Here is a 20,405-nt window from a genome sequence, read left to right as displayed (position 1 = left end):
AAAGCCTTGTAGAGGATTCGGTAGGTGATTGTGCCATTACCCCATTTCTTGATCTGAGTCTTGGAGCCCCAGCGGTGGTCACACACTCACACATGGAGAACTAGAGCTTGACGTCATTCTTGCAGAGCAAACGAATCGTTTCGAGGAAGTCACATTGATGAGCGAGAGAGAGGGAAAGAGAATTGGTTCAGCGGAAATCAAATATATACCCAGACATTCACCAAAAACCAACACAAACCAAAAACCCATTGCCATAATAGAATTTATTCTCATTTTTACTTATGTGTGAAGAAGAAGAAGAAGAAGAAAAATTATGAGATAAGAGAGGGCTTTGGAGAAGATGAACAGTGAAATGACCACTCTACTCTTGAAAAGTTAACCCCGTTAACGGTTTTATTGTTCTTAGGTACGTATCTTGGGTCGGGGTTAAAAGTCCAGGTACCAATCTGATATTTTTTGAACTTGAGGTACGAAAGTTATTAGTGGCCGATAGCTCAGGTACTGTTTGTGAGTTTTTCCCTTTATGATATGGTCTTTTACGGCGTGCATCTAATGCGTGCCGTAATAAACACACATTTACGGCGCATTTTCACGCAGGCCGTTAATACCCTTTCTAATATAGTCTTTTACGGCGTGCATGTAATGCATGCCGTTAATGTCATTGTTCATTTAGTCTTTTATGGCATGCATTGATGTGTGCCGTAAAAGTAAAAGGCCAAAAATTTTCACTAAAGTTTTTATTTCCCTCCATCTTTTCCCTCTACACTTTTCATTTTTATTTTTTTCATTTCATAACACAGCCTCGAGCCCTCGTTTCTCACTGCCTCACTTCCAGTCCACGACCCTATCTCATTTCAGTTTCTCTCTCTTCCTTTCGCTCTCTCTTTCTTCACTGGCCTCTCAGTTTTCTCTTCGTCATCGACAATTCGAGATCGCCAAGGAGACCGCCAAGGACTGGGTTAAGCTCTTCGTTTTCTCTACCTTCTTCCTTCACACATCTCTCAGCCGGAGCTTCCTCCTTTCCCTCCAGGTCCATCTCTGCTGTTACTCTTTTCTTCAATCTTGTTTTCGTCGGTTTGTTTTGACTTAATCTTGCTCAGTTATCATCGTTGTCGTTTATTCTTCTTAATTTCATATCCAATTATGATTAGATCTTTTGTAAAGATCCAATATTGGGGCCGCTAAGTTTGTGAAGGAGATGGGGCTCAATTATCGAGCTGCACTTAGCAATATCACCAATTTCAAAAGAGAGGCTTTTGGGTATGTGACTTTTTCTTAGAATCTGAATCTATTTCTGGGTTTTCGTTCTGCCATAGACCCATTACAAAGTTGGAACTGACTCATATTTGATCTCCATTTTTGGTTAATCCACTAGCTCCGTCAGATTTGGTGTCACTCTCGTCCTTATTATTATTTTTTTGTAAGTTGAATCATGGATTTTTATTCTTGTTGTGCTGTTTTGATTGTCAAATTTGAAGTGTCAGTCTAAATTTTTGGTTTAATTCGTCTCCTCATTTGTGGTCTTCTAAATGTGCCTTTTGCAAAGGCACTTCAGAAGTGTCAATCCCAGTTCATGATGGCACAAGATGAGAGGCTTAGAGCCACTTCTGAGATCCTAAACAGTATGAAGATCATTAAGTTACAATCCTGGGAAGAGAAATTCAAAAACTCGGTTAATTCCCTTCGAGAAAGAGAATTCAAATGGTTGTCTGAGGGACAATTTAGGAAGGCTTATGGAACTTTACTCTACTGGATGTCACCAACCATTATCTCTTCTGTTGTTTTTCTAGGGTGTATCCTTTTCAAAAGTGTCCCTCTGAATGCAAGTACTATATTCACAGTTTTAGCTTCACTAAGGAGCATGGGAGAACCTGTGAGAATGATACCAGAGGCTCTTTCAGTAATGATCCAAGTCAAGGTCTCATTTGATCGGCTAAATGCTTTTTTGCTTGATGATGAGTTGAAAGATGATGAGATAAGGAAGCTCCCATCACCAAATTCAGATGAGAGCTTGAGAATACAAAAAGGCATTTTCAGTTGGTATCCTGAATCAGCAATTCAAACTCTGAAAGAAGTGAACCTAGAAGCAAAATGTGAGCAGAAAATTGCAGTTTGTGGACCAGTTGGAGCTGGAAAATCATCACTTTTATTTGCTATACTTGGAGAGATGCCCAAAATTTCAGGAGCTGTAAGTCTAAAAACAGATGATAAATTTTATTTGCCATGCACTAGGTTTGTGTTTGTGGTTTCATTTGCTTACTTGTTTTATGCTTACAGGTCGATGTATTTGGAACCATAGCCTATGTTTCTCAAACTTCTTGGATACAAAGTGGGATAGTTCGTGATAACATACTCTATGGGAAGCCAATGGACAAGAACAAATATGAGAAGATCATAAAAGCTTGTGCTTTGGTAAGGACATAAATAGTTTTGATCATGGTGATCTTACTGAAATAGGCCAGAGGGGAATTAACATGAGTGGAGGGCAAAAGCAAAGGATTCAGCTGGCTCGAGCTGTCTATAGTGATGCTGATATCTACCTCCTAGATGACCCATTCAGTGCAGTAGATGCACACACTGCAGCAATTCTGTTTCATGTAAGAAAGATGTAGTCAGCGATATTTTGAGGCATAGTCTTATTGTAAAACAGGTCACATAATATGAATGGCTTATGCAGGATTGTGTCATGGATGCTCTAGCAAAGAAGACTGTGATTCTTGTGACTCATCAAGTAGAATTTCTGTCAGAAGTTGACAAAATTCTGGTATGCTTTGGCTTTTGTTAGAGATTAATGAAGACTTGACTTGTATTATTTATGAAATCACATGAATATTTTGTTAGAAAAATAAAAGACAAATGAACATTTTCCATGTATAATTTCATTTCCAGGTAATGGAGAGCGGACAAGTTACTCAATCCGGAATCATCGATTTGTATGGAACAAAAATTTTTTGGATGAACTTATCAAGTTCAAGGTAAGATTTTCCTACTGTAAGGTACGATTAGTTCAAGGTCCATATTATGTCGTTTCAGTTCCTTTAGTGTACGAGACACTTTACAGGTATGCTTTTTTTTTTTTTTTTTCCTCCCTCTTCCTTTTGGTGCTACTGCAGCTGTGCTTTTTATTGATGAAAAGGATTTCTATTGCATTTAGTTAAGTCCTTTGGAATATTAAGTAACAGTATCTAGCTTATCTAGATTCTGAACGACATACCTAACTTTTCATTTATTTTTTTGTATTATTGATCTGTTTCTCACTTGTATGACTGGTTTTCAATTCTGAAACTTTATACTGTAATAGTAGCAATAAGTGATGAACCCTGCTTGGGTTTGTTTATCCAGATCTTTAAGTGTTGCACTATTATCCACTCCGAGCTCTTCTCTCTCTCTCCTTTTTTTTTTTTGGTTTAAATTATTTATTTTCTCTTGCAGGGGGATCCAGAAACAGATTTCTACAAGTTCTAAAGCTCGTAAGCTTATTGCACTTTCATTCCTAAGGATCAGTTTGGCATACATGGAGTTTAAGAGAATTTATGAGGTTGAATTACTATGCATTTTTGTGTTGTTTAAATCAAGCTATTTTCTATTCTCACGGGTGATCTTAAGCACATAAAACTAAAACCATAAAAATATTTGGATATGTGCTCGTGCTGCGTTGAACAATTCTCACTTTGAGTCTTGTGTTTTTTTATGATATTCACTCGGTTAATGCTTGCGTACTTTGTATCCTCTTGCCAAACTATTTTGTCTATTTCACAAGAAACAGCTGGTTTCCCACCCAAACTTATTGCATTGGATGATTTCAATGTGGTTCACAGGGGACATATTTGACAAGGAACTAGAAGCAGCCTTGATATTGTGCTTCACTAGTTGATTGGATGGGGGCAAGGATTGTTGCTGCAATATTATGGCCTTTGCATGTGTTGGGAACAAAACTAGTCTATAGTAAAATTCACTCTGCTATTGGAATATCAAAGGTTATTTCTCTTACTTTTTGGACTGACAAGTAGGGTTGGTGTTCTGTGGCATTGGTGTTCTGAAGTTTGCTGCTTTGTTAGGTAAAATCCATCTTCAATACTTATAATTCAGTGTTGCTTTTTATCTCAGAATTGAAGAAAATACCATTATTTGGGAAATAACAGCTAGCTGGTATGTAATATAATAAGAAGAGTTAAAGTACTAAACTTTTATTTACTAAATCAAGTTGGCTTGTGTGATTCGATGTGTTTGTGTGTGTCTGCAAAATCTGTGTAGGGTAGTTGCATTTGTTAAAATGTATGTGCATTGTGACAGTAAATCATTTATTTAATTAAAGCAGAAATTTTCACTATATACCTTGAGAGGCTTAAGCAAGTCCCAAAATTTATAAGTTGTATTAGACATGAAGTTTTTTAGGATTTAGTTTGGCTTTCAGTAAGTTGGTGCTCTGTTTTGGCTTTGCTTATTTGTTTGGATTGCTGGTGCAGTACACATAATGGATTGAGAGGTATGTTTGATTTATACTTTTGATTTGCTTTCTGGTGATGATGAAGGTTATACATGTTGGTTTTGTGGTCGTAGTGGAGGACTAGACCTCACATTAATAGTTTTCTTACTTTATTCTCTAGGCAAGCCCAAACTAAACCATTTGATTTGTGCAGAACAAGAACTTTGAATTGATTAAAAAAAAAAAAAATCTATATCAGTATGTGTATTGTGTAGATATGCATTTTAATTGGCTTTTAGTCTTTCTGGATTTGCTTCTGCAATGTCTATCATTTCTTCTGTTTTGCACTTGTGAAAGAACGAAACACTCACTTCTCAATGCATGTTGCAGTTACTATTCTATGTATGGACATTCCAAGAAGCTGGATGAAGAGATTAAAAGGGGAGCTGCATCTTTGGAAGTAGAAGCCCAACTATCTCAGGTTTGCAATTGTCGATCACTTCAAAGTGGGACAGTTCGTGATAACATACTCTACTTGATTGATGTAATGACTACTGCTACTTGTACATTTTTAATTGTCATTTTGTAAATGAAATTACTTATACCGATAATCTGATTGAAATGTTTCTCTTACATCTAATTTCTCATATGGATATGGTGATACAAATGTCAAATTGGTAAAAATATAATTTTTTTTTTTATTAAAAAAAACCTTATTTACGGCGTGCAAGCTGCGCCTTAAATAGGAACTCAATCACTCTTTTACGGCACACATTATACGCCTTAAATAGAAAGTCTTTTACGGCGTGCAACATGTGCCGTAAATAACATGAGTGACATTTCCGATATCACTTTGATGGCGTTCTTGGATGCACTTTAACGGCGCATTTTAGTGTGCCGTAAATGTGGTACGTCATTTACGGCTCCGGCATTTACAGCCTGCTTTTGTGCGCCGTAAATACCCTTTTACGGCACACATTGTGGGCAGTAAAAGACCATTTTTGGTGTAGTGATATTGAGATTGATTGCCATGTTGTACGAGAAAAAGTACATAGAGGACTTGTTAAAACCATGCACGTTCGAACACAAGAGTAGCCAGCTGATTTATTCACTAAGCCATTGGGTTCGAAGCAATTTTCAGCACTTTTGAACAAGTTGGGTGTAATTAACATACACTCCAACTTGAGGGGGAGTATTGAGGAAAGAAATCCTCCATGAGTTGGAATCTGAGTTGTCATGATCTTCTGTATTACACAAGTTAATTAGCAGATTTGTACTACCATAACACTACCAGAAAAAAGGTCTTTTACGGCCCACAATGTGCGCCGTAAATGACATTTTACGGCCCACAAATGCAGGCCGTAAATGGACATGCCGTAAAAGACAACTATCATTTACGGCACACATTATGTGCGCTGTAAATGAGTCTCAGCGTGCGTCGTAAATGAGCTAAAAGTGGGCCGTAAAAGAGAGGTGCATTTACGGCACACTTACTATGCACGCCGTAAATGAGTTATAATATGCGTCGTAAATGAGTTAAATGTATGCCGTAAATGAGAGTTACATTTACTGCACACATATCATGCACGCCGTAAATGATGTTTGAAAAAATTAAAAAAAAATTAATAATAAAAAATTCACAATTTATTTATTATTTCTTGATTCTATATTTTTGTTAGTAAAATAAACTTCATTTATATAATCATTGTACATCATATAAAATTTGCTTACAAGTAAAGGAGAATCCATTTCCTACACTACTTTACATTCATTTCTTTCACCTACTCTACAAGATTGTAACTCATTGTCACAAGACTCACAGCCCTATATGAACTGAACTAAACCCATAATAACTTCCTTGTGCCTCACCAAGTTGTCCTAAAAGCAAGGGTTCAGTCCATAGTACTAAATAACCCATAACAACTTCTTGTGCCTCACCAAGTTGCAGTCCTAAAAATAAAAACCTAACTGGAAGTAGCAACTAATATGATTTTACCTTCCAGACAAGTATATTGACATCGTGTTGCTGTCACCATAGAGGTCTGGACTGACCTGTTGTTATGCACCAACAAGTATCAAGATCAATAATTCAATTTTCAAAAAGAAAAAACAAGAATTCAACTTATCAGAGAATAAGATATATAATAAAACTGGACTTTGTTGCACTGAATTTAGGTGGTGATGGCTAGTGAACTGTGATCTTCTGGTTCTAGTCTGAATCAATGAAAATATGATTTTCAAATCATTTCTGTCAAAGTATTCGTCATTCAGCTTCAATCTTAGGTGTGGCCAACATAATACTTTTGGCATGTAATCAAAATTCAATCAAAACACCATGTCTATATTTGAAACTGTTAGTGATTTGAATAACCAACTCTTTGTCTCTCTTCAAATGCACTTGTACAAGACAGATATTCTGCATAACATGAAAACACAAGACAAACACTTGAACGGAATGAGTTATAACCCAGACAGCCCAAGAGCTCATACAACTACATCAATAGAGAGACATAACATAAAATTTTAGTTTTGTAGTGTGTACAACATATTAAGCACAGTGAAGAACAAGGATTATTATCATTCAAGCTCCAATAGTTAACAACCATAAAGAAGTTCTTGCAAGCGGTTTCCAATGTTGAGAATGTTAATTGGAAATCGTCTATGCATAAAACAAATACAAACTTGTGTAAAAAAAATATAAGAAAAAAACAAACACAAACTTCACAATAGCACAACTACACAAATCGATTTCAAATCGATAAAGATATTACAGTTACCTGCACAGGCGGAGATGAAAAATCGCAGCCAAGGTCAAGGCCTATCTCCTTCAAATCCCTACAGAGGCTCTATCGATGTAAATAATGGCGTGCTCAGCTCCAATTCTCAATTGCAACGCCTCGTCACCACCGCCGAATACCTCCGCCATTTCAGTAATAATATTGGCATGCCCTCTGTTTATATGAAGAAGTGCCAATAATATTGTGGTCATAATTCCTGAATCAGAAGTCATGGAAGAGCATGAGAGCATCATCAAGGTTCTGTTAGGTCAAGGGATAATGAAGAAGATATAAAGAACATTGTCTAGAGACTATAGACAGGTCCTGATATCATATAAACAAGGTAGCACTTCTTTTATTGCAGAAACAGAAATGACATTGTGAGAAAAGCAAGTAGAATTGTCATTGCACCCCACAAGGGATCTGGCAAGTACTGAACATCAAAAAATGTGTGCCCTAGTGATTTTGGTGCAGGAACATAATTGACAGAAAATTTTATTAGATAAGTCTGTTGTTTGATTCTTCCAAATCTGTTGTTTGATTGGAGTATTTTTATTATTAAGGGACTGTTAGAGTTATCTGATATAGACATAAGGGGTATATGTATCGAGCCAAACACAAAAGCATTAACAAATTAGCCAACTTGTCATTAGGTTAATTGATGTCACTACATAAGTAATCATGTGAAGATTAATTAATAATTGAGAGGAGCTTAAAATCACACTATTCAAACACCGATACAACTCAATCTCTGTCAACAAATGTAACAAAAGTTTTAATAATCAAACACCCCACATCAAAGAGGCCTACCCGAAACATAATATATTATATTTGATACAAAATATCTAGTTGCATTACCTTAGCAGATTTAGAGCGTGGCTTCTTTGGACCTTCTTGTTCAGGTGCTTCTTCAAGAAGTGGTTCAGGGGCCGGGCAACGTTCAACAAAACGAGCAGTCACAAGTCTAACAAAGTTATCTTGAGCAGCATTCTGAACTGCAGAAAGAAAACCCAGAAACAGTACTTACTATCCCCAATAGAAAATAGCATGTATAGGCATGGAGAGCACAAAAAAAAAAGTACATTTAATCACAACATCCCATTAAATTCTCTTTTCCTTCCCACAAAAGAACACTATTGAATTCATCATTTTCCGATATCAAATAGGTCAAACATTAAAGCAATACCTTGACTGCTATTTGATTTGGATTTCTGATTGGCTCTGTCCATTAATTGTTGCTGTGTAAGTCTGCCGTGCTCAAGTAGACCAGCAAGAAATTGTTTGCACTACCAAAACAAAGCAAGTGTAGATAAAACACCAATCCGACCCCCAAAATTCACCAAACAAAAAATACACAAAAAAATGAACTAAATCAAGCTCCTGGGCCACAACCGCCAGAAATTTTGCAAACCTAAGTCGATGGAGTATGTTATATCATACACCGCAATGTACTGAACTTTACGCCCAGCCTCTGCATCACCACAAATCCACAAAAAGCAACTAACTTTACTCAAATTAAACCAATTCAATCTAGAGTTTTACAAACCAGATTCAAAGAATCAAAAACCCCCAAAAAAATTGAGACAAGGAATTCACAAAAAGCCATTAACTTTACTCAAATTGAACCAATCCAATCTAGGGTTTTAAGAAACAGATTGAAATAATCAAAAACCCCCAAAAAAAAAATTGAGATGAGCAGAAGAATTACTGGATTCTTGGGTAAAGGGCTGGACGCAATTGTGCTGGACCAGAATCAGGATAGAATCAAGTCTCTCCACTCCCGCCTCGCCGCCGAATACCTCCGCGCCAAAACCAGAGTGAACGACGGAGATTCCAGAGTGAAGAGATTCTTCAATTCCGGCGAGAACCGAGTCTTCTCTGCGCTTTTGGCCTCGCTGCATTTGAGTCCGAGCGAGTTGTTCTTGTTCAAGTGCTTCGTGGTGTCGCGTTCTATGCGATTGTTGAAATCTCGATCGTGGTCATGGGCTCACACTTCTTCAACACCAGCTGCACGTTCTTCCTCAGATCTAAATGAATTCATAAATAAAAAAATCAGAAACAAGCCCCAATTGAATTTGGGAGAGATGAGAGAGAAGTACTCACCTGATGACCAGATTATTGGCATCGGCCTTTTCATCAATGAGTGAGGATGAAGAGAAGAAGAGGAAACGAGATGGGAGATCGATGAAGAGAGAGATCTGGGTTTGCGGTTAGGTTTTATTTTTTGGAATCTGAAAGGTTTGGTGGCAAATTAGAATTTAGGTCAGCGGGATTCTGAAATTTTTGCTCGTCATTTACGGCGCACAGTAATATAGGCCGTAAATGACTTTAAAATCACCTCATTTACAGCATATATGAAAAGCATGCCGTAAAAGACTAAAATGAAAAGTTTTTTACGGCACACAAAAAAGCATGTCGTAAATATAACATGACATTTACGGCGCACATGCAAAGCACGCCGTAAAAGACCAGAAAGGAAAGTCTTTTACGGCACACAAAAAAACACGCCGTAAATGACACTCTTTTACAGCGCACAATTTATGCACGCCGTAATTTGCGCGTCGTAAAAGACAAGTTTTCTGGTAGTGTAATTAGTCCTACAATTGTGGAGTAGGAGACGTATACTCCTTGTATAAAAGCTTGTAACCCTATTCTGTAATTATTAAGTGAATACAATATCCTTCTCAATATCAAAATCTTTACCTGCTATTCATTTCAAAACAACATAATGGATGGTGATAAAGTAATATGGACTTTACATCCAAAACTAATTTGTAATGGATTGAGTGCCCCAAATCTTTTTAAACTCATATGCAATGTCTCCATTTTTTTTATGGAATTCATACTCTCAAAACGGTTCCGCACATGCAGCGAATTTTCAAGCCATACGCATGAACAATTTATATTGGATGACATGAAACTCGTGTGGCTGTGAGACATTCACATATAGGATAACCTGCTATAATGTTGACATATATCATTTCATAGAACATAATGGATGGAGTGACCAATTGAGATTTATACTCTCAACAGATGGTAATAATGAGTCGCTATGGACTATTCAAAAAAAAAAAAAAAAAGGTGAGTTTGATAGAGTCACGTTAACTACCTTGAAATGCAATTTCTACATGGCATTATTGAACTTTAATGGATAATAGTAGTGGGTATTAATAAATGTATTTCCAACAGCGAATCCTCCATTCCGGTCGCCCTCGTTTCCCTTAACTTGGTTACCGGCAATTATGCATGATAATTGTTTGTTATCTTCTTCGTCGTCATCGTGTGTGTTTCTGAGCTTGGTCTGAGAAGGATATCTAGCTTGACGTAGAGGCCTTGACGGATTTCGTAGTGCGGGCACGACCTCGAGAACTTTAGAGGGGTTGTACTTTTCATTCTGATAATGATCAAGGGGTTTAAGGTAAGCTCCTATTGCACGGATATCCATAAAAATGGAAGCCCTACCATGAAAGCCGACAATCATATTCCCAGGTGCTTGGATTGAAAAATACTTTCCCAGGTTTCCTTCATCAGTTCATCTCCATATGGTCCGTAACATTTCTTGTTGCTCCTAAAAGTAAGGGAGCAAATATAGGTTGGGAACCGCCAAAACTTAACGTATTTTCCATGAACTGAAATCAAATATTCGTACGGATAATCAAGTTTGATCTGCAGACAAAAAATAGTTAATTAATGATTCAGTGATTAATTACATATATGTTTATATAAGCTGAGGGATTACGACTGGACTAACCGTGTCAATATAGGTATCGCCTTCATGACCATGCTTGTCTGACCAAAATGAGCTCCCGTTGTCATCATATTCAATCTGTATGGAGTCAATGTTCGATGAATGAGATATTACCAATTGCCTGACTGTTGAATGAGCTCCATCATCAAAACTTTCCCCTCCGGTTTCTGATCCAAAGGGCCCAAGTTTCAACAGTTTTTTCTCACCAGAATCCTTCAAACTCTGTAACATGCGTGGAATATTAACATTAATCTACAATTTATTTAGTACGTATATGTAACAGCTTGGAACTGAGGTATAATGAACGAACAAAAGAATTTTTGTATAGACAGAGAGAAAAGAAATCATAAATTACATACACAGTCTATAAGACAGACCTAAAAGAAACAAGGACAAAATCGACACTTGCAGAGCACTTGAATCAATGTAAATATGTATAGGCACTTACCATGTTCGAATTAAACGAGATGGGAGGAAGTGAGGAGAGAGTGAGTTTAAGGATGTGATCGAATGAAATTGAATGGCGAAATTAGAGAGTTATATATATATGCCTTGAGCATTTGAGCGAAGGGTTTGATAAATAGCTAGGTAGTTTAGAACTGTAGTCTTGCACGGAAGAATCTAAATATTCTTTTCCAATTAATGTTAAAAATTAAAATCATTGGAATGGATCTAATTCAAAGGAGAAAGACCGAGCCTAAATAAATATGGATTAAGAACATCTTTAGCAGGCTCTCTATTTTGACTCCTTAGCTATTTTGGAGAGCATGTTTAACTTTTTATATATTTTAGTAGCTGCACCAGACTCCTAAGTGACTCTCTATTATAACTTTTAGCTATCTCGCTCCTAAATATAGAGAGCGAGATGAGGCTCTCTATAATTTAAAACATTCATTTGAAGTTATTTTATGTAATTTATAAATACATTTAAACTATTTAATATTCATTTAAAAATTAATATAAATTCAAAACTAGCTAAAATAGAGAGTATTGATGTAGACGTATTTCTAAAGTGGCTAGCTAAAATGATTTTTTAGCTACTTTGGCTAAAATTTGGCTCAAAAATGGCTAGCATTGCTAAAGATACTCTAAGTCATTAAGATTTAAGACATTAATACTTTGCCAGTAGCTTGGAACTGTAGTAATTAGTTTGGAAAAAGCTAAATATTCTGTTTTCCAACATATATGGATTGTGCGAAAGGTTCCAGTTCAAAAGAAGAAATACTGAACGAGATTGTTCAAATTCCTATAACCATTCATTAGATATTCTCCACAAAAGAGTCTTATCGTTTACTTTACACTAGATAGCTATAGCTAGCGTACTGCCAACACATTCTTAAGCAAGTAGCTACTAACAAGGATTTTGATTAACTGTCTCTTTTCTTTTTTAAAGAAACTGTCTCCTTTTATATACGTTAAAAACTCGAGTACAACTCCTAAAAATATAGCGTTATCGAGATAAGCAAGAATCCACAAAAAAAGCACTCAACTATACAATAATAAAGAGAAAAGAAAATTACTAAGACACTAAGTACTCAAGTGTTCTTTTTTCATTTACCAGACTTCATTTGTCAATTGTGCATGTACTTAACAAGAAAATTAAAATATTTTCTCATTCTCAATTCAAATGAATTAACGAGAGGCCTTAGAGTACGTTTATCTCTACGACTCTACCAATATTATGACTACTACAAGGCCTGAGCTACACATAACTTTCCAAATTAAACCGCCCAGCATCGATCGCTAGCACTTAGTGGTGTTTGGCAAATTTTGATCACAAGAAAACGCAAAACGTGTACCCCAACGACTTCTCCTAGTTTGTCTATCTATATATCTTCATTCTTCGTCATTTAGCAGTCAGTGCCTAGGTTCTTGCTACTTGTTAGCAACAATCGTTATCCACTTCTTCCGTAATACAAGCTTCGAGACCAACTAATTAAAGTCGAACACATCTTCAGTCTACTTATAGTCTGGCTAATCTTGGTCAACACATTATTATGATTCTATCTGCATTAGATTTTAGTAGGATATGATTCTTACTCTGGTGTAATCGTAGTCCACACACCTCATTATGATTCTACTCTTATCGAATTGCAAAGCAGTCACTTTCGTTTGGTGGCCGAATGAAGAGCAGGCCAGAATCTTAGCCGAGGGAATTTCACTTGCTATATATCATTGTATATAGAACGTATATAGTGGCATCTTTGAGATAACAATAATAAACTAATTGCTAGCGTGCTGTATCAGCTACTTGGATGAAAAGTTGGCCGATTAATTTTTGTTCACACTAACTATGAAATGAAAAAAAAAAAAAAAAATTAATAGTGCAGAGATATATGTATACATAACAAGGAATCCGTTATCTTTTACATAACGTACTGGTGAAGATAAATAGTTTGGAGACAAACCGAAGTCAAAACACATTTTCAATTTATTGATAGTGTAGCTAGTCTTGCTCAGGTTTACATATTATGATTGCTCAAATTTTAAAATCGATAATCCTCCACAAAGAATAAAAGGATATAAATATTATACAAAGAATAAAAGGTTACATATTATAAATATTTGCAACGTGTTTATTACTTTACTTTTTAGGATTCTTACTTTTGTGGATGAGAATCATAATTGGATCCCAAATATATTGTACGTGTTCAGGAACTAAATCGATATTATTTTCCACATGCAAAAGTGTCCTAATTAATTTTGTATTATTATTAAATAGGTGCCCTAAAGTAGTATAAATAATACAATAAAGAGTCACTAACAGCTCACTATCAGACCAACAAAATCTGAACATAACTTCTTAAGTCCAAATGGACACACTAATCGATTTACTAATTCTCTATAACACCATGAGGCTGAAAAAAAAATGATCATGTTAACTAAGGAGACTTCTAGTCCGATAAGGTGCCAACACCATTAATAAATAATAAGGAAGCCTTGGCATACCAACCGGGTACTAATTCTGAACTGATGAAAGATTTAAAAAGAGAAAAATACAGAGAAAAAAGACTATTAAAGAATATACTGATCAAATTTTGCTCCGAGATTACAGGGAAGCCTTTTAGGGTTTTGGAAATCGCAAAGAAAAGCTTGTTGCCTGTCCGGCGGCGCCTCCGCGTCGACTGTGGGTTCCGGCCTCATCCACGAGTGGCGGGTGTTGCCGGACGGGATCGTGGGGGCTCGGGGCTCCGTATCGGGTTTCGGATTCATCCTTCCGGGTCGTATACGACGTTTCTCTCTTCTCGGATGGCAGCGCAGGCGTGCAGGATGGGTGGCTGGGATTCGACGCAGGCTTGGAGCAGGTGGCCTGAGGCCAGATCGTGGCGGCGGTATGCCATGGATTGTATGGCACTGGCTATCTCTCAAAGATGGGTTGATAGGCGGATCAAGCGGACGGACAAGGCCGGGCGGCAAGGCATGGAGAGTTTCGCACTGGATCTCGGTGTGGACTCGTCGGGATCTGGGTTTAATTCTGGTTTCGGCCAACAACAGTTGAGGTCGGCGTGGCTTGCTGTGCGGACTGTGTCTTTCCGGCGATGTGAGTTTGACGGGGCAGTGTTATGGAGGTGGCTTGCCGGCGGGCCACCTAAGGAGAAGGAAGACGGTAGGTGGGGCTGTTTCATGTTTTTAATTAGAGTAATTGTTTTGGTTAGGTTTTTGATTAGGATTTTGGTTAGGTCTTTCTGGTCATTCGCATGTCCCTACTCTGTTGAGCTAGGGTTGGGTCAATTTGAGGTGCCATGGATGTGGTGTCATTCCTGGGGACGAATTGGTTTAATTTCGGTGTTATCTTATGGTCAATGTGCTAACGAGCGATCCTTGCACGTGGTCTGGTATCTTTGGGACACGGTGTGGAAGAGGGCGTTGGTTTTTCTGGCGATTGTCTATGAGGTGGTATCAAGATTCTCGGGATTTCTTGTAGCCCGAGTGGTTGGGCGTTATAGGTGGTTAGGGGTTGGGCCCCTTCGGCTCATGGAAGTCATTCTTGATGACGGACCCATAACTGGTTTAGGTTTTAGGGAAGAGAGTGGGGAGTTCATGTCCACCACCGGTCATTCCCGTATGGTGTAATTTGGTTATTATCAATAAAGGTTTTCTTATTCTCAAAAAAAAACAGAGAAAAATACATAATAGCACCGACAGTTGGAAAAATATAAAAACCAACTTATGTAGGTTTTATACAAATCAAAACACAAAGCCCAAGCCCAAGGGAAATGAAACAGGCTTGGTTCCAAATTTTTATGAAAAATCACCAAAACTCTTAGTTCAATTAAAAACTTTACATCTATGCCACTGAGGATCAGAAAGTTTGGGGATATCTCTCTCACCTTCTTACCCTACAGAGATCCATTCGAATTTTCCCAGACCTCTCCATAGCTCGATTTGAATCGGGAGCAGCTGACCTTACAATGGGGATTTCAACCTCGCGCTCGTAATCGTCGCCATTATACTGGTGGTCGTCGTCTTTGCCTTCAGTGTCTACCTTCTCGTCAATTGCCAGCATTTGGACGACAAGAACCAGGCTTACTTTCCCGACGTGAAGACGAAGACGAAGACGGTGTCTGTCAAAGACGTCGTTGTTTCTCTCAAGCTCCGAGGTGGATTTCACTGACTTCCAAACGAACTCAATTTTTTGTTATTTACTCCTTTTGTTCATTTTTTGCCCCTCTCCATTCAACTTAAACTTTTATTTCATCTATGTCCTTTATCATTTTTAGTTACAAGTTTTTTTCTCGTGAAATTTATGTCAATAAATTTGTTAATACTAAAAATTATACCATTATGTAGATTTTTTTTTTTTGAACCAAGTAATCATTCATTCATCTCAAGCCAGAATGACACGGATACATACATTCCCTTGCCAATTCTAGGGCAAGTTTAGGACGTGGTATGCTAGCATCACCCATTAGACAACCAGTACTCACTTATTCAGAAGCAAGCCTATAACTATGAAAAATCTAGAGCATAGTAAATAGACATATTTCAACAAAAAATCAAATTTCCTCCTTGCGATCCAAGCTAGGACTAGGATGTGTGGGTGGATCTCTCCTCATGGATCCCAAATTCAAAACCCCATAGACGCATAGCCTAAAACTTGAAGTCCCAAAACATGATTGAATTGGTCCACCCAACTTTGTTTGGACACCCAAGAGAGTTTAGGCACCCAAACAGAATTAGGCCTCCAACATAAATTGGGCCACAAAATTGATCCGGGCATCCAACCCAAATTGGGTGCACCAATTGCTGCACTGTTCCCGATCACAGTCTCCCAATCGTGGTTCCGGCGATTGACGGTCGACTTCCCCTTCCAGAAGCGTCCTCGCCTCTCCATCTCCCCGCCGTTCATTGTCTCCAGTCCAAGCGTCGCAATAGCGAGCCCTGCCATGTTCCTCTCCAACCTGCCATGCCCTGTCAAAACACATTTGATCCACTTCAAGCCGAGCTCGCCGTCAACCTCCCGTGTCCCTACCATTGCCACAACCGTCGCAATACCCACAGATCGGACTGCCGCCAAATTTCCTCTGTTTTGGGCCCAGGAATTCCTCCTCATACCTAATTGATCCTTTTGTTTCGCCATCAACAAAATCAGATTGTCGATCATAATCGGCCAGAATCTCCAATTTTCGACAGCCTTAAGCCGTGCTCTGGAAGGCCTGACTCGGCCCCAATCAATTGAAGAACACCTCTCTGCAACTTGACATCGAGAAACAATTAGATTTCCCCAAGATCTCCCACACCAGTTGCCGGCATACTTTGGTGCGAGGAGGATCGATTGAAAGCTTGTCGATTGAAGTTGGATAGTTTCGAGAAGGCAATGAGAGGCAGAGAGAGAGGCTCTGCTTGGTGTTGACGGCAAGCGCCGATGATAGAACCCCCAGCCATGACGGCTAGGGTTTGAGAGAGAGCGGAAGAGATTCCGTCTCATTTTAGATTACCATTATGTAGGTCACAACGAGATCTTTCAAATATATTGAATATATTTAGACACGATTATTTTAATACATAATAATGAATTTTGTTTTCATAAAATATAATAAATTATAAAATTATGAGAATTACAATATTAAGTAATGGCCTCTTCAAAACCTTCTTGGAGAATAGCCGTTGCACGTTTTTTTGTCTCTTAGGCATAATTATTCGCCCCGCTATTTTGAAATATGGCTTATGGCTTATACCATACTGTGGCAACTCTTTTTTCATTAAACAACATATTTCTTGCAATATGACAAGTCACATATGATTTACGGTGGGTGATGCTCTAGTCTTGCCTTAATTCTTTGATACCGATCGGATTCATATGATCGTTATCTACCCTCAACCAAGAAATCCTAGAGAACAAGGCTACGTAAAGCAATATAGATATATAGTATTTGGTTACCGCGATGACTAATAATCCACAAAATTAAAGTGAAGTAACAAACACGTACAATTGACTCCTAATTTAGAAGGGAAAAAAAAAAAAAAGGGAGATAGCAATAAGGTGATGTCAAGATTAGTCCGAAGTAACACATTTATAACCTCTAGCTTACAGTTGTCTATGAGTATGCCGGAAAAGTGACTGTGTATGCATATATAATCTACTAGCTCACGGTTTTCTCCACCAAATATCGAGTCTTATCTTTTATACTCGATCACCTAGATAGCTCAATGCCTCAATGACATGATCTTACCCTAATTCCCTGACACTAATTAATTGATTGCGCGCATGATTAATGTATTTTCTTAATCGAGGTGTTTAACCACTGCCTAACTGCCTAGGCTGCCACCCAGAGGGATTTTAGAACACTGGTTAGGAATTCGAGCCAACTAGAATCTATGTAGAACAAGTGTAGCTAGAAAGAACTTTATGCATGGCCATCGAGATAACCGAGAATTCGCAGTTGAAAAATCTTGAGGGAAAGTGAATAATTTATTGAATATATGCTTCCTAATCACTCATTAATACGGTTAGTACTTGCTTGGTAACAATTAGTCAGTATAAATCACGTACAGTAAGTAGCGGTGGACAAACATTCAAGCAAGGACAACAGTAAAACTAAGACATTGAAGATTAAGTACCTTTTTTTTTTTTGATAAATTCAAGATTAAGTACCTTGATATGAAAATTATATGTATTTCCAACAGCGTAAGTTCCACAGTGGTTGCCCTCGTTTCCCTGAACTTGGTTATTGGAAATTACGCATGATATCGGTTTGTTAACTTTGTCGTAATCTTCCTTGATCAGCATAGTCTGAGAAGGATATCCATCTAGAAGTAGAGGCGTCGACACATTTTGTACCACCACTGAAGAGTCTTTAAGCTCGAGAGGTTTTGACTGGAGGTACTTTTCATTCTCGTGATGATCAAGAGGCTTTAGGTGAGCACCTATTGCCCGAATTTCCATATAAGTGGAAGACCTGCCATGAAAGCCAACAATCTTACTCCCAGGCACTTGAATTGAAAACAATCTTCCTACTTCCTTTCCATATGGTCCATAACTCTTCTTGTTGCTCTTGAAAGTAAGGGAGCAAACATTGGTCGGCAAGTACCACAGCTTATCATAATGTCCATGAACTGAAGTCAAAAATTCGTCCGGATAATCAAGCTTGATCTGTATTAAGACGTATAAATATAACTAATTAACGAATTAATTGGTAGCATTATTGAAAGCCTAGATCAAAAAAGATTAATAAACGACAATGGGTGTAGATTAGACAAACCGTGTCTGTTTTGCTAGAAAGCAGGCTGGAACCATGTTGGTCCGACCAAAATGAGCTCCCATTGTCATCATATTCAATCCTGATGGAATCAACATTGGACGATCTATAATTTATCACCAACTGCCTCACTGTTGAGTAAATACCATCATCAAAAATTTCCCCTCCAGTTTCTGATCCAAATGGCCCAACCTTGAATTTTGTCTGTATCTAATTAAGGAAGTTCCAGCAAAAATATTACAACGTACAATCTATAAAGACCAAAAATAAAATCCATATAGCATATATAAATATCGAGATGGATATATGATTTATGGAAAACTATGTTTAATTACATTGTTTAGTCGACAAAGTCTCCTCCTGGATATTGCCATGTTGGAATTGAGGCAAAATGGGAGGAAGAAGTCAGAAGAGAGTGAAGGTGAGAGCGTGAGGCTGTGAATGAACTTGAATATTGCACACTGGTTAGGAAGGAGATACTTTCAGAGGAATCCATTTATATATCTGCATATTCAGCCTAAATTAAAAGATTGATCAGGTGAAGAGCGTGCGCCACAGACACACATTATATAGATTCATATCGATTAAGAGATTAGTAAATTAACAGGAACGTAGCTTGAAACTGCAGAAGAGGCTAAAATTAATATTCTGGATTCCAGCATATATGGAACTGTGCGAATGGATCCGGTCCAAAAGGAAAAGGAGTGATTGATCGATATTGTTCATATTCCCTGTTATTATGATCATTTAACCGGTATTCTGCACAAAAGAGTCTTATTATTCACTATCAATTAGCTAGCTAGCTTAGTCAAGTATTTCTCAGTCTCACCAGAATAATTCCAGGGATCACTATAAATCACTAATTTATGATGTACACTTGGAGAGCTGAGTGCTTTTTTATTCACCGCATGCATATGAAATTTTGTGTGTGTGTGTGTGGGACTATTCTAGAGAAGACTATTATAAATGTAATATTTGAAGATTTTTATTATTTTTCACTAGTATACGACCTAATTCAACGATTTTGAACTGTTGATATTTTAGATTTATATGTAAGAATTGTGTGTGTGTGAGTGGACCTATTCTAGAGAGGACCTTTATAAACTTAATGTTTGAGGATTTTTACTATTTTTCACTAGTATACGACTTAGTTCAACGATTTTCAACTGTTGATCTTTTAGATTCCTATGTAAGAATTATGTCTACAAAAAATCAACCAAATCCATAATCAATTGGTCATTGAAAATATGTAAACAAATGTAGCCTATTAGATAAATTAGAAGAAACATAGTGCTAATCAAACAGTTAAATATTTTTTGATTTGGCTAATCTTTTGTATGATTTATATGTGTGCATGTAACTTGAGAATGAGTGGTTAGATTATTAAACTACATGTTTATAAAGATCCTCAAATTTTAAGTTTAAGAAGGTTCTCTTATCTATAAATGTATAACCATATAATATACATATATAAGGAAAGAATCGAATCTATCCACAATAATATAAGTTTTTTTTTAGTAAAATGAGGTCAGCCATTTATTGAAATTAAAATATTATAATGATACCATGCCAAAAGGCATAAGAAAGAAAATAAATGATGCGAAAGGAAAAGATGCAAAAATTGCATCTGAAATACAAAGAATTAAAAATGCAAGAGCAGCAGCGACGAAGCGCATCGCTGATTTTACACTACGGATTGCAGCCGTGTAGTGAATTGAGTAGTCGGTGGTTTGACTACCCATCGAACTCCAATG

The 20,405-nt window shown here is 37.4% G+C and overlaps 1 protein-coding gene, 1 long non-coding RNA gene and 1 pseudogene across 2 annotated transcripts; 1 reads left to right on the top strand and 2 right to left on the bottom strand.

Moving 5' to 3' along the window:
* The first annotated feature begins 785 nt into the window (after nucleotides 1–785).
* LOC133710500 (ABC transporter C family member 8-like) lies at nucleotides 786–5,059 on the top strand (annotated as a pseudogene).
* A 4,931-nt stretch (nucleotides 5,060–9,990) lies between these two features.
* On the bottom strand, nucleotides 9,991–11,534 carry LOC133708056 (jacalin-related lectin 3-like). The gene is made up of 3 exons (XM_062133503.1): nucleotides 11,400–11,534; nucleotides 10,955–11,173; nucleotides 9,991–10,869 (listed from the first exon to the last, which is right to left on the bottom strand). Exons 1-3 carry the CDS (start codon nucleotides 11,400–11,402, stop codon nucleotides 10,681–10,683), a joined length of 411 nt encoding a protein of 136 aa, XP_061989487.1. The 5' UTR covers nucleotides 11,403–11,534; the 3' UTR covers nucleotides 9,991–10,680.
* Nucleotides 11,535–18,061: 6,527 nt separating this feature from the next.
* On the bottom strand, nucleotides 18,062–19,102 carry LOC133708643 (uncharacterized). The gene is made up of 3 exons (XR_009845934.1): nucleotides 18,655–19,102; nucleotides 18,434–18,545; nucleotides 18,062–18,351 (listed from the first exon to the last, which is right to left on the bottom strand). It is a non-coding gene; the product is annotated as an uncharacterized LOC133708643 (long non-coding RNA).
* Between the last annotated feature and the right edge of the window lie 1,303 nt (nucleotides 19,103–20,405).

Source organism: Rosa rugosa, chromosome 5, assembly GCF_958449725.1.
Source record: "Rosa rugosa chromosome 5, drRosRugo1.1, whole genome shotgun sequence".
In the NCBI taxonomy this organism is placed as follows: Eukaryota; Viridiplantae; Streptophyta; class Magnoliopsida; order Rosales; family Rosaceae; genus Rosa; species Rosa rugosa.
The sequence above is the reverse complement of the archived record's forward strand: the minus strand, read 5'-3'. Positions and strand labels throughout refer to the sequence as shown.

Coding starts and splice junctions, on each gene's coding strand:
- LOC133708056 (XM_062133503.1), bottom strand. Junction 10,870..10,954: donor GCGATACCTATATTGACACG/GTTAGTCCAGTC, acceptor TTTTGTCTGCAG/ATCAAACTTGATTATCCGTA.